The following is a 14,835-nucleotide window of genomic DNA, read 5'->3' on the forward strand; positions in this document are numbered from 1 at the left end:
ACAAAGTTGGCCAAAATTTGTTATAATTGACTTTTTGTCTACATTGACTTTTTGGTCAACTAGTTGACCAAAGTCAGCTGACTTCTCCTGGACCCTAAGACCTATCACCTTTCATCTTGCTAGGTTTCATCATCAAAAAACGTGTTTTCATTTGAAATTTCTTCATGTCCATGACTGGGTCCGTGTCCAAGTCAGACCACCAAATGGACCACCATTTAGACCAGGTCACAGACCAGGTCATGCACCACCAATTGGACCAACAAACCATCACTTGAACCATGAACTTTTTTCCTTTTTTAACCAAGTGACTTTAAACCATTTTTCTAATTATGTTCATACATGCCATGAATTCATTCACATCCAAAACTTGTCGATTCATACTCATTCAAGTTTCATCATAAGTCATTTCCATAACTTTCACCCGATACAATTTCCATTCAAAAACTCAAATTCAATTAAAAATTAATAATATTCCATACAATATACAAAACCATTTCCAATTCAATAGTGTTAATTGCACTCATTACATTTAACCTTACAAACCAAACCAAGTTAACAAGCCTTACACAATCCAATCCCAAGCCCCATTCCAACTCAACATGCTGGAAAAAAAACACCATAACTATTGCTTTGCTTTGAACCACCAAATTATTTTTGTAAAAAAAATAAATAAATAAGTAAATCAATGGTAATGTTAGGAGATTGATTACATGATATTTTCAATAGGAGTCACTCCTTTCACCTTGGAATGGATCATTCTCTATCTTCCTCACAAACTCTCGTTCTCCAAACAAATATCCAAAACCTTTCATTCTCTTCCTCACTCTCACTTCTCATCTCTAAACCCCCATTCATCAATGGAAGGTACTCTCTTCCCCATTAGACCCGTTCTTCCACCCCCTTCAAAAAAACCAACCCAACCATCCAAATTCAAACCAACATTTTCTCACTCACCACCCCCAACACCTACACCAACACCACAATCACAAACACCTCTTTCCTTTCATTTAGATTCTCTTCTTCACCATCTCAAACACCTTTCTTCAACCCCTATAACCACTCACACACAAACATTTGTCCCTTTAAACCATCATAACAACACCCAATTCTCTTCTCTTCAGTTCTCCATTGATGAAAACGAGGAGAACCTTCAACAGGGTAATGGAAAACGACCCGCTTCGGCCTCTGTTGATGGTAACCGATTTGACCATGCGAAGTTTGAATTTTTATCGGTTAAAGGTAAGAATATGGTCAATTCAATTGTTGGGTCGTCTTTGAATGACTTGATTGAGTTTTTTAACTCTGTGAAGTCTGAGTTACTTCAATCTGATGTTACTAGTCTGCTGAAGGCTTTAGACCTTTCTGGGAATTGGGAAAAAGCTTTTTTGTTGTTTGAATGGACTTGGTTGAATTTTGGGTCTGAAAATATGAAAGTGGAGGATCAGTCTGTTGAACTCATAGTTAAGATATTGGGTAGGGAGTCACAGTATTCAATTGCATCCAAGCTGTTTGATATAATTTCTGTTGAAGAATATTCACTTGATGTATGGGCTTGCACAAATGTTCTTCATGCTTATGCTCGAACTGGTAAGTATAAACGGGCTATTGATATCTTTGAAAAGATGAAGGAGTGTGGTCTTGATCCAAATTTGGTTACTTACAATGTTATGCTTGATGTTTATGGCAAAATGGGTCGTTCTTGGAATATAATTTTGGAGTTGTTGGATGAGATGAAGAGTAAAGGGCTTGAGTTTGATGAGTTTACATGCAGCACTGTGATATCTGCTTGTGGGAGAGAGGGTATGCTAGATGAAGCAAGGAAGTTTTTCGCCGATTTGAAATTGAGTGGATATAAACCCGGAACTGTTGTGTATAACTCCATGCTGCAGGTTTTCGGGAAGGCTGGAGTTTACATAGAGGCTTTGAACATCTTAAAAGAAATGGAGGAGAATCACTGTGTGCCAGATGCCATTACTTACAACGAGCTTGTGGCAGCGTACGTAAGAGCCGGGTTTCACGATGAGGGCGCTGCTGTCATTGATACAATGGCAAGCAGAGGAGTTATGCCGAATGCTATAACTTATTCAACTGTAATAAATGCGTACGGTAAAGCGGGGAACGAGGACAAGGCTTTAAAGGTGTTTGGTCAAATGAAGGAGTTGGGCTGTGTTCCGAGCGTATGCACATACAATTCTGTTCTTGTAATGCTAGGCAAAAGGTCGAGACCAGAAGACATGATTAATATTCTCCGTGACATGAAATTGAGTGGATGTCCACCTGATCGTATAACGTGGAACACGATGCTTGCTATATGTGGTGAGAAAGGTATGCAAAAATACGTTAACCAGGTTTTAAGGGAAATGAAAATTTCTGGATTTGAGCCAGACAAAGACACGTTTAATACATTAATTAGTGCCTATGGTCGGTGTGGATCTGAAGTTGATGTTGCGAAAATGTACGGGGAGATGATTATGGCAGGCTTTACTCCATGCATAACCACATACAATGCTCTTCTAAACGCTCTTGCTAGACGAGGTGATTGGAAAGCGGCAGAGTCTATCATTTTTGACATGCGGAATAAGGGCTTTAAGCCAAACGAAACTTCGTATTCACTTTTGCTTCATTGTTATTCTAAGGCTGGGAATGTCAGGGGATTAGAGAAGGTCGAGAAGGAAATCCACGACGGTCATGTCTTTCTTAGTTGGACGCTTTTGAGAACCCTTGTCCTGGTAAATTACAAATGTAGACAGCTTCGAGCAATGGAAAGGGCATTTTATCAGATGCAAAAGCATGGATACAAACTTGATATGGTTGTAATTAACTCTATGCTTTCGATGTTTGTCCGAAACAAGATGCCCGAGAAGGCACACGAAATGCTAGATGTCATTCGCGAAAGCGGGTTGCAGCCGAATATTGTGACCTATAATAGCTTGATAGACTTGTATGCCCGAATCGGTGATTGTTGGAAAGCAGAAGAAATGCTCAAGGAAATTAAAAACTCTGGTATAAATCCAGATGTTGTGTCATATAACACCGTCATCAAGGGATTTTGTAAAAAAGGGCTCGTGCAAGAAGCTATAAGAACTTTTTCTGAGATGACCAATAATGGAATTCAACCGTGTCCTATTACATTCAATACTTTCTTGTCATGCTATGCAGGGAAGGGTCTGTTTGCTGAAGCAGATGAAGTCATTAGATATATGATTGAACATGGTTGCAGGCCTAATGAGTTCACTTACAAGATTATAATTGATGGATATATTAAAGAGAAAAAGCATAAGGAAGCAATGGATTTTGTGTCTAGGATTAAAGATATTGATATCTCTTTTGATGACCAATCTTTGAAAAAGCTAGCTTCTTGTATTAGGGAGAGTTTGTGCTCTTGACTTTGTTAAATATTGCCTTTGTTTTTCTTTCTTCTTGTTTTCCCCTTAAATACCATGTCCAACTACAGTTCCATTTGTACTTATAAATATTAATAATTGTATCATTCTTTAGAAAGTTCTTCAATTGCCTCTGGTCCAGAGATGTTCCTCAGAAAATTACTGCACTTGTATGGAAGGTCAACCTTGACACAATTCAAAGAAAGACCAACCTACATTGAAAGGTATTTTTACTTCAAATTATTAATTACTGTCTTAAAGACGGAAACATCCGCATTTCTATTGCACTCCGTTGTATAAACATTTTTCGTGTTTTTATTTGGAAACTAACTGTACTGTTAAAGACAAATTTATATCGAAAAATGTACCATCAAAATCGATAGTATGGTAGTTACATTTACCGTTCCGTTATACTATCTGTCTTTTGATAATGTGAAAAAGAGATAACAGATCACTTTTTCTTCTCTTGCAGTGTTCCACGTCTCATTTGGTAAAGCTGCAGTTTTGTCAAAATGTGGTAAAGCTATTTTCTGGCTGAATTTGAGAATGGTTCAGAAAAAGGAGTTGAAGGAAATTTGGAAACTTGTATAGCTTACCATCACAAAGTGGATACGGATACAAAGGCACGGGATTGGTTTTGGTTGGTCTCTGCTAAATTTGATTGAAGTGGTGGAGATGATCATGGTTGGGAGGTGGTAATGGATTAAAGCAAGAACTGAAATTAGTAGTTTCTTTCTCTGAATGGTGATTTAATCTCAAATCCTATTTATCTTCTTATTTTTAACTATTATGTTGGAGAATGTAACAGGAAACAAACTCCATATAGTATATCTATTGTAAATTGGTTGGTATAAATGTGTTATGTCCCTTTGTCTTGGATTGGATCGTGTTGACACAGACCTGGACGTGGTAGAAGCTTAGCTTCGATCTATGGTGAAGGCAGAAGCAGACTCGTTCTTGATAGAGCCTCTTCTTAAATTCACAAGTACTTTTTAATAATAATAATAATAATTGATGATTTTTATTGTCAATCTAAATGGTAAAAGAGAAGTCCTAATTAAATTAGGTTAGTAACTACCTTACCCTACCTTACCCTATAATCATATTGAATAGGTAAATTTTGTTCAAACCTAAATCTTATCCTAAAGATATTGAAATTCAAATTTAAAATTTTAAAATACTAACTTATTAAAAATAAATAAAATAATAAATCCTAATAAACATAATTAATTCTAATAAGCAGAATTATCCTAAAGATATTGAAATTCAAATTTAAAATTCTGAAATACTAACTTATTAAAGATAAATAAAATAATGAATCATAATAAACATAACTTATCGTGAAACTTGTCGAAAGGTTCCCATGTTTTATCTTTTGGAGTATATCCTTCCCACTGAATTAACAATTCTCTAATTCCTTTATTAATTCTACTGCAAAGAGTGTTTTGGGGATACTCCTTTATTAATTCTATTGGAAAGAGTGTTTTGGGATACTTTGGGGATAGGTAAAATCTTGTGATCGAGCACTTGGGATATGTTTGCCTTCTGGTCTCGTGAGCACATCAATTTGCGTTCAAATGCTCGAGCCATATTCATAGAAACTCTGAGATTTTATGGTTGTTGAAGCTCAACGTCTATCCTTAATTCATCAATCAACCTTTCATACTCTAGATTTGTCCGGATATTTTAAAACTTTTATACATTTGACTTTATTCTCAATTTGCATCATTTGTATAGCATAACATGTCTTTCATCATGAATAACGCCTAAAATATTGGCTAGAATAAATTTTCGAACATACAGACAAACTGGTTAATCATTTCTCAAATATATGTAAAATCAGCTGGTAAATATTTTTGAAATCAATCTTGTAGACGCCCTATCATTAATCTACGATTCACGTAGCTTAACCCGACGTGCTCGTTATATTTTTCGACTACTTTTTCAATGCATTTTGATCAACACATGCTTGTTTAATGGTCATAATTTATTTCAAAATTTGATCAAAATCTGTATCTTTTCGAGATGTTTATTTCGCGTTGATCCTTTTAATGTGTTCAGTTTATTTTTTCGAGCATATTTGCGCCAGACTTTTATTCATTTTTAGTCGTTTTATTTCTATCCCTTTGTCAAATTAATCAAAAAAATAAAATAGAATTTTTCATGCTTGCATTTCAATTTTATCATTTGTATTTAAAAAGATGTGAATTTTATTTGATTTAATTGATTTAATTTGTTTTCAATCAATTAAATCATCTAGAATGGGCATTGTAGACATTTTAAACTAATTTGTGTTTCTTGGATTCAATCCTAACCATTGATTCAAATTAATCTAAGGCTCACATTTGCTATCTATATGTATATCTCTTAACCAATCAAAATTAAAGGATAAGAAAAGGATTAAATAAAAAGAAGAAGAAAATGTTTCCTCAAATAACTAGTCCAAACGTGCCCTACCTTTATTCACGGGTACTCTCTTTTTACTAGCAGCAATGATAAGTGGCGGAACTGAGGGGGACGTGGGAAGGCCACGGTCACCCTTCAACTTTTTATTTTTTTTAATTCATATATATTAAATTACTAAAACATCTTTATTTTAAATTAAAATTAATTTTTATTTTTTCTTTTTCATTCAAAGTTAGGTTAAAATACAGATAAGGTAAAAAACTCCTACCTTTCCTTTCTTTCTCATATGGGTTTGCTACCGGCACCGGAATCGGAACAAATTAAAGTGATCGACATCTAACATGTAAAAAACTTTATTCATTTTTCTTTTATAAAAAGTAACAAATTAAAGTGATTGCTTGATTTGTGTTTTTGAGACTTTTAGGGTTTTTCTTTCTTGATGTGTTAAAATAATCTATATGAGGTTTATTAAGCCAATTCATAACACTGTAATTTACAAATATAGTTATACAATGTAATAAGGTTTATTTAATCATTGTTGCTGCTAATTTCTAATAGTGAAGTTACCGGTATTTGAAAACGGATTAAAGTTGATTAATTAAGTTTATTAATTTTTTTCTCTTTTAATTTTTATGTTCTCTAAATTGATTTTTGGATCTGATATGATATTATAGGAAGAGTAAAGATGAATAATAGGAAAATTGATTCTTTTTTCAAAAGGAAAGCATGTGAAATTGAAAGAGAAGAGAGAGATGAAAAAATTATAATCCCGACATCCGAATCTGAAACAGTTCTTGAGAATCCAACAATTGAAGAGCATCATGATTTTGAAAATTCTTTGGAACGCGGTCCTGAAAAGCGTCCTCCGATTTGGCAATATCCACCAAATCAAGTGGATGCAATACGAAGAGCTTATCTAAAATGGGGTCCATATCAAATTCATTTAGAAAACTATCCTTTGTCCGGTAACGAGGATCATCCGAGAAGGTTTCAACATACTTGGTTTAGCATATTTCCATCATGGTTAGAATATTCACCATCTGAAGATGCCGCATATTGCTTACCATGTTACCTTTTTAGCAAAAAACTAAGTGGACGTCCCAGATCACTTGCCTTTATTTCTATGGGTTTTAGAAATTGGAAGAAAGTTAGGAATGGAAAACATTTTCCTTTCTTAAACACATAGGAAAGGATTCTTGCTCACCACACAACAATGCAATGAAAGCTTGTCAAGACTTGTTGAATTAAGATGGTCATATCAGAAATGTTATTCAAGTGCAAAGTTCAAGTCAAAGAATGAATAATCGGTTACGACTCAAGACTTCAATTGACACTGTTCGTTGGTTAACACTACAAGCTTGTGCTTTTAGGGGTCACGATGAAAGTAGCAAATCAAGAAATCAAGGTAACTTGCTTGAGTTATTGAAACTTTTAGCATCCTACAATGATAAAGTTGCAAACGTTGTGTTGGAAAATGCTCCACAAAATTGCAAGTATACTTCACATCAAATTCAAAAAGAGCTCTTGCAAATTATTTCTAGTAGAGTGAAAAAGAGTATTCGTGAGGAAATTGGTGATTCCAAATTTTGTATCGTTGTTGATGAAGTTCGTGATGAGTCAAAAAAGGAACAAATGGATCTTGTATTAAGATTTGTTGATAAAGTTGGTTTAATACAAGAGAGATTTTTTGATGTCGCACATGTTAAAGACACCACATCTTTAACTCTTAAGGAAGCAATATATGATATACTTTCTCGACATAACCTTGATGTTTCTAACATTCGTGGCCAAGGGTATGACGGTGCTAGCAATATGAGAGGAGAATGGAATGGTTTACAAACCCTCTTTATGAAGGATTGTCCTTATGCATACTATGTTCATTGTTTTCCTCATCGATTGCAACTTGCATTAGTTACATCATCAAGAGAAGTCGAACTTGTTCATAAACTTGCATTAGTTACATCGTCAAACATCAAACTTGAATAATTTATCAACTATTCAAGAACTATGTTCATGTTTGGTTGCATCTGGACAAGCTGAAACTTACTTCTTGATTGATAGACTACTTCGTCTTATCATGACTCATCCCGTTTCTACGGCCACAACTGAGAGGTCTTTTTCAGCAATGAAAATTATTAAGACTAAGTTGAGAAACAAGATGGATGATGGGTTTCTTGGAGATAGCATGATAGTATATATTGAAAGGGAGATTAATGCAAGCATTAGTTCGGAGTCAATTATTGACGATTTCAAGTCACTCGGAACGCGTAAAGCATTACTTTAAGGTAGTTTTAAGTCATGTAATTTAAATTTTTAGTAATTAAATTTGTATTTATTTTAACTTTAATGTTTTATTTAAAATACTATTTACCTTTTATTTATAATCTTTATTTTACGTTAGCGGTCATCCCAATTTTTTTTATCTGGCTCCGCCACTGGCAATGATCTCCTCAAATGATTTAAAAAAAACATCTATTGCATGCTAGACATGTGGATTTGCTCCAATCAATTTTGACCACATGCCTCACCCAAAATTCTTGTTGACTAAAATTTACTCCCTCCAATCACACGTGCTTTGGTGAAGATTTTTACAATGGCGTCCATTAACCAATAAAGGATCTCCACTCAAAACCAGGGGATTTTTCGTGTCACCCCATAAGTGGTCCACATCGTCCAAATGCTCTTGATTTATTAGTACAATTTTTGTTCGTGGTAACGGGGGATTCTTTTGAGAGAAAAAACTGTATTTTTGATGGATTCAGAATACACTTCTTTTCTCTCATAAAAAGAGAACATGTCACACTTTTGAGGAGGGATCACATCAACCGATAAAAACACTTTTCTCTTTTTTTAGATTTCTTTTTACATTATCCTTTCTCTCTCACGTTTTTGGATTTGATTGGCTAAAACACACCTTATATATTGGTGGATTTCTCCTCCTTAGAACATTTTTTTTCCTGCAAATCCATAGTCATCTCCCTCATTCGTCGAAAACCTCCTCATAACCACCACGTAAAACTTTCTTGTCTCCTTACGCCGTGTAAAAACACAGACCACACAACCACCGTAAACTGATTCAACATCACCGCACAAAACAGACAAAACAACCAAACGGTTCCTCCCCAAAAAGAAAAAGAGATCCATCGCGTTTCATTTTATCCCCTCAAAATCATCTTCTCCATTCTTTCATTCAAAAACCTCACTCTCTTCTTCATCCACTACACACACGTTATCACTCAAACAAAGTCGTGAAAAACCACAACCACCTCCATTCACGTCCAAACTTGCAGGTTATCATTTCTCACTCTTCTGCATACAAAATTTTAACAAACCAAAAATCTGCAACCATATTCACTTCGAGCATTCTCAAATCAGCAAACGATTTCACCACAAATAACCTTTGTCTGTCGTTCACCGTCATATTCCGGAGACAAATCAAGTACAACATACCAACAGCGAATTGTTTAACATCTCCATGTCCGATCGACTTTCACCGCTTTTCCGATTTGCATCAACAAAAAGCCACCGTCGCGCCAAAATCCTTCTCCGATCTACTCCTTTTAACAAACCGCAAGCCACCGCCGCTCCAAACTCCTTCGCCGATCCGCCATAAAGCAAGTTTCATCTAACATTAGAACTTCAGAAATCTCCCATCGGTACCCTCCCTTTCCATTCTTAATATTTTGATTGTTGAGTTCGTTTTAATGATTCATAATGTTGGTTGTGGAGAGCTAATAAAGTGCAAAGAAGAGAGATCAATGAAAATGCAGGAAAAATGTGTTTGGAAGAGTATATGTTTTTTATTTTATTTCCCAATTTCTTTTCAGTTGATCATTTGATGCAGTTTAAAAAACTGAAAATGGTTTTATTATTTATCATTCCTTTAATTCATTTTATCATGTGTTATTATGGTAAATTTAAAATTTAGGATTAAATATTAGTTTGATGTTCTTTAAAGTCCATTAACTATTTTATACCCCTCATGAGCAATGTAGATAAGTTTGTGATATTTTTTGAGTCGTTGCTGCTTTGATTTTTTTTCTTCCTTGTTAGTTTACAATTTGTCATGTATTGATGAAAATGACTTTGTGGTGTATGCCGAAATAGAATTAGATCCATGTATATTTCGAAAATCTGTATTAAAGTATATTGAAGTAGATTGTCGTCATGCTGTTAATTTATTTCCATTGCGTTGAATCAGAATTTAACCATGGATTCGTCAATTTTATGTCGTTATGCCGCCAAATTTTCAATACATTGATAGAATATTTTTACCGCATTATGATCTTGCGTATGACATTGCTCGTGTTGCCATCACACACAAATCGATTTTGAGCATATTATGGCCAATTCACTCCGATTATTGATATTATCACTTATTTATTTCTCTTTTAATTAAATTAATTAATTAAATTTTGTTTAATTAGTTAATTTTTATTAATTAATTTTAATTAACTTGATTATTTGATTCAATTAAATAATTTCTATAATTAACCTTAATTAACTTAATTAATCGATTTAACCAAATTTCTAATCAATTAATTTTGATAATTAAATATTGATTGATTTCTTCCACTATCCCGAATTCATAATCATTTCAAACCCATCCAGTTTCATCATCGATTTAAAACCATGTTAAACCATTAAAAATCAAGTAATTCTCGATTCAATGTCGAGCCTCATTTCCCTACCTTTGTAAGTCGATTGCTTTTAGTATTGACATCAACCTCACATAACTTACTCTTGAACTTTCTTACAATGAGACTTATTTGATTTTAATTAATTTATTAGGCGACTCATACACCAAATATAATTGAATTCATCTCGAACGCAAATTCAAACCTCGATCAACATCGAGTATTTTAGCTAAATCAAATTAAAATACCTAATCACAATTAAACACCATTTTATTAAAAAAATGAAAAAGGGATGATTTTGAGCCTTCGACTCTTCTTCTTAATTGTTTGGGTACGAGTTCCCTTACTCGATTAGTCAAACAATTGTCATTCCTCTTAAAATACTTTTAAACCGGTTAAATCGAATCATTTTCGTAATAAACTTAACAAAAAGGGAGATGGTCTAGAGATTTTGACTCCTCTCCTCTAATACTTGGATACGAGTTATCTTACTCGATCATTCGAGTATGTGTCGTTTATCTAAAAAATATTAACCATACATAAACCTATTTTTCATAATAACTTAGATGAAAAATAAAATGGTCTAGAGTCTTCTATTCCCTTTCCCAAATACTTGGATATGAGTTGCCTTACTCGATCATCCGAGTATTCGTCATCCATTTAAAATACCTTAACTATTATCAAACCCTTTTATAATTAAGGATGAAAAGGGAGATGGTCTAGAGCCTTTGATTCCTCTCATCAACTATTTGGATATGAGTTGTCTTACTAGACTATCCGAGTAATCGCCATTCAAGTAAAACTTTTAACATATTAATTCAACTTGTCACCCCCACGTGATCAAAACTCTTTTCAGAGAGAACATTGTTCAATCCCTTCTAACGCGCATAACAAACTAGTGTTTAAGCCTCCGCTGAGAGTAGACAAGCCAATGTTTAGCCTTTAGAACACGATCTAAATAGTTATTCATTAAAATACATCAACAAACTGTAGTTCCTCGAACTACGAATGCTCTGATTTCCTTATTGCACAATAAGGATAAGTATGCACGAGATTGCGAGATCTTGGCGATAACATTAATAAAAAACCTCCCATTTTCCCCTTTTGAGGTGTTCTTCCATTTCTCTTTCCAAACTTTTTATCTTTCGAAGAAAACAATGAACATTAGCTAACATTCAAATCACAAATTAGACTAAAAGGTTCTCGTTGAGTACAACAGACGTGATGGGTGCTAATACCTTCCCCTTGCGTAATCAACTCCCGAACCCGAATATGGTTGCGAATATCATTTTCCCTTTTTAAATGGTTTATCGATATTTTCCTATTCCTTGATTGGAATAAATAAAGTTCGGTGACGACTTTGTTCGAATCATTTTTTCCACGACCATCGCAAGGAATCATATTTTTTGAGATGCGACAGTTGGCGACTTTGCTGGGGATTTTTGCTCCAAGCAAGAGAGAGTCAAACCTAACTTAGTTAAATTTGCGTTTGAATGTTAACTTTGTTTGTTTGTGTTCTTTATTATGTTATTATTATCTCTTTGTATATTTTATTTTTATGATTGATTCTTATATTGCTATTAGGGGCTCTCTGATTATTGGCACTTTGTGAGATATGCTCTCTACCCGAGTATGAGAAAAACCATATAATTAAGATGGTGGTTATGTAGTAGAGGCCCACGAGGATCCTTCTGTTGGTGTAAGCCCTAGAGGCCAATACTTTTGGTACTTGTATCGAATTATTTAAAGGCATTTTCTTTATTATGGTTGATTAATAAAGTCCCTGGAATAGATAGTCCGTTTAATGTATTAAGTGTGACTTAATCATGAGAACACATTAAACATAAGGACACTATTCTTAAAGTATCCGTAGTCGAGCTTTAGTGTGAAGTGGGATAACATTAAAGCATTAAGACTATTATGTTTGTAGACTGATGATCACATCTCATGGATCACGGATAAAGAGTTATCAAGTCTTAAACATAGGTATGAATATTAGGAGTAATATTTATACCGGATTGACCCGCTATGAGAATACTATATAGAAAGTTATGCAAAGTGTCATAAGTTATTCTGATGGTGATAATGGTGTATACCACTCTTCGACCTGAAACCACTATGGATCCTAGATGTAGAGTCGAGTGCTTTGTTGCTGATCCAACATTGTCCGTAACTGGATAACCATAAAGACAGTTGATGGGTACTCCACAAAGCATGCTGAGGGACATGAGTGTCCTAGATGGAATTTGCCCATCCTGCGTAACAGGATAAATGTCTATGGGCCCAATATTGAACTGGACAAGGATGACACGGTCTATACCTTGTGTTCAATATAGACATAAGGGCAAAGGGGTAATTATACACATAATTATTATCACAGGAGGTTTTGTCAGATCACATGACATTTTCGTGACTTGGGTAGCAGTGATGTGTTGCTAGATACCGCTCACTGTTTATTATGTTAAATGCGTGATTTAATATAATTGCCAACGTCGCGAAAACCTATAGGGTCACACACAAAGGACGGATTGATGAGAGATAGAATAATTAAGGAACACCGTAAGGTACGGTGCACTTAAGTGGGAGACGAAATATGGTAAGGTACCAAATACTTAAGTGATTTTGGGCATATTATAAGATATGGGCCAAAATACACTTAAGTGGGCTTTTTAGCTTGAAGCCCACACAAGTGGTTCTATAAATAGAACCCCTTGGGTAGAAGCATGGTCACTCCACTCCACTCAGACTGAAATTCAAGTAGAGACTTGGAATTTTGTTTCCCTCTTTCTCTCACTCAAAGCCTTCATTCATAACAGCTAGCACTGCGATTGAAGGAATCCGTTCGTGTGGACTGAGTAGAGACGTTGTCATCGTTCAACGTTCGTGATCGCCCCGTGGATCTGTATCAAAGGTTTTGATCATTATCAGAGATCTGCACCAAAGGTTTGAATCACCACAAGAGGTAACGATTCTATCACTGATCATGCCCATTCGTAAGGATCACTAAATGGAGAAATTTTTAAATTCCGCTGCGCCTTGGATGGATATTCTCCTACACCTTCCTTGTTAGGACGATACAAAGACCCCACCTAGAGTAGATTCTCTTGAGATATTATCGTCCGATGAGCCTTCGTCACGACGGTAATGTTTTCAAGTTGAATCAATGACTCTAGGGACCTTTCAAACCGTTCCATCCATGATGGTTGTGTAGTGTTAACCTACGAGACTTCAGACTTGTTGGGTTAATACGAAAGCCCCAATCATATAAGATCCCTTAGACGTATTATTATCTTACAGTAGTATTTCCAACCTTGGACTCAAGGGTTGTGTAGTAGAGGCCCACAAGGAGCCTTCTTTGTTGGTACGATACGAAAACCTCACCTAGACGAGGTCATCTTAGGGTATTACTGTCCGATGAGCCTTCATCATGGAAGTGACGTTCTCAAGAAGGATCCATGACTATAGGAACCTACCAATTATAGACCCTACCTATGGGGTTCAATTAATCAGAGATACTAGTTATTTATTCGTTGTTCTGACCAACTTGTGAACTTATTTTTTCATGTGATTCTGAATATTGCATTGCATTTCCTTGCATATCTATAACATGATAAAAATTTAATGCATTTGCATTCCAGAAGTATGCACTCATATCATTTTCCAATACAAAAAAAACGTATCCCGTCCTTTTGCCCATTACCAGCAGGCTGATTTCCCGACACTCGTATTGAACCCGTGTGAGCTACTAAAAGACAAGGGAGAGCTTGGAACATAATCAAGTTGAGCTGAGAAAGGATATGAAAAATATGAAAGGCAGGGTATACCAGATGTTGGAAGCTACACTAGCTCAGTCAAAGAACAGTCTTCAGCATATCGTCACATTGAATGTTGGTTCCTCATCAGGATTTACTGTAATTACTAACCCAATGTATGACCTTCTTCCTGACTATGACCCTCCACAAGTGAACATTCCTTCTCAACCCTAGTTGATGACATTAACCAATCCTAATATCAAAAGGCTTCATTCCCTTGAGGATAAAACCGAGCAATTGAGGTGCATGGCAGTCATGGGCTCAATGTCATAGATATGTGCTTAGTGCCAGGCCTAGTGATCCCTCTGAAATTAAAATTACCCAACTTCGAGAAGTATAAAGGGGATAGTTGTCCAAGGCACCATTTGGTGATGTTCTTCCGAAAAATGGCATCACATACTCACGATGACAAACTGACGATTCATTGTTTTCAAGATAGTTTGATTGGAGCATCATTGAGTTGGAATATGAAGTTGAAAAGAAGCCATATTTAATCATGGGAAGACTTAGCCAATGCCTTTTTGAAGTAGTACAACTATAACTTAGACATGGCTCCAGATCGAAGGCATCTGCAAAGCTTATCTCAAAAGAGCAACA

General features: G+C 35.2%; 1 protein-coding gene across 1 annotated transcript; it reads left to right on the forward strand.

Annotated features, from left to right (window-relative positions):
* Positions 1-697: 697 nt before the first annotated feature.
* On the forward strand, positions 698-4,262 carry LOC127137430 (pentatricopeptide repeat-containing protein At2g18940, chloroplastic). Its single transcript, XM_051063894.1, has 2 exons — positions 698-3,607; positions 3,856-4,262. Exon 1 carries the CDS (start codon positions 711-713, stop codon positions 3,384-3,386), a length of 2,676 nt encoding a protein of 891 aa, XP_050919851.1. The 5' UTR covers positions 698-710; the 3' UTR covers positions 3,387-3,607; positions 3,856-4,262.
* Positions 4,263-14,835: the final 10,573 nt, after the last annotated feature.

This window comes from Lathyrus oleraceus, chromosome 1 (genome assembly GCF_024323335.1).
Source record: "Lathyrus oleraceus cultivar Zhongwan6 chromosome 1, CAAS_Psat_ZW6_1.0, whole genome shotgun sequence".
NCBI classification, from domain to species: Eukaryota; Viridiplantae; Streptophyta; class Magnoliopsida; order Fabales; family Fabaceae; genus Lathyrus; species Lathyrus oleraceus.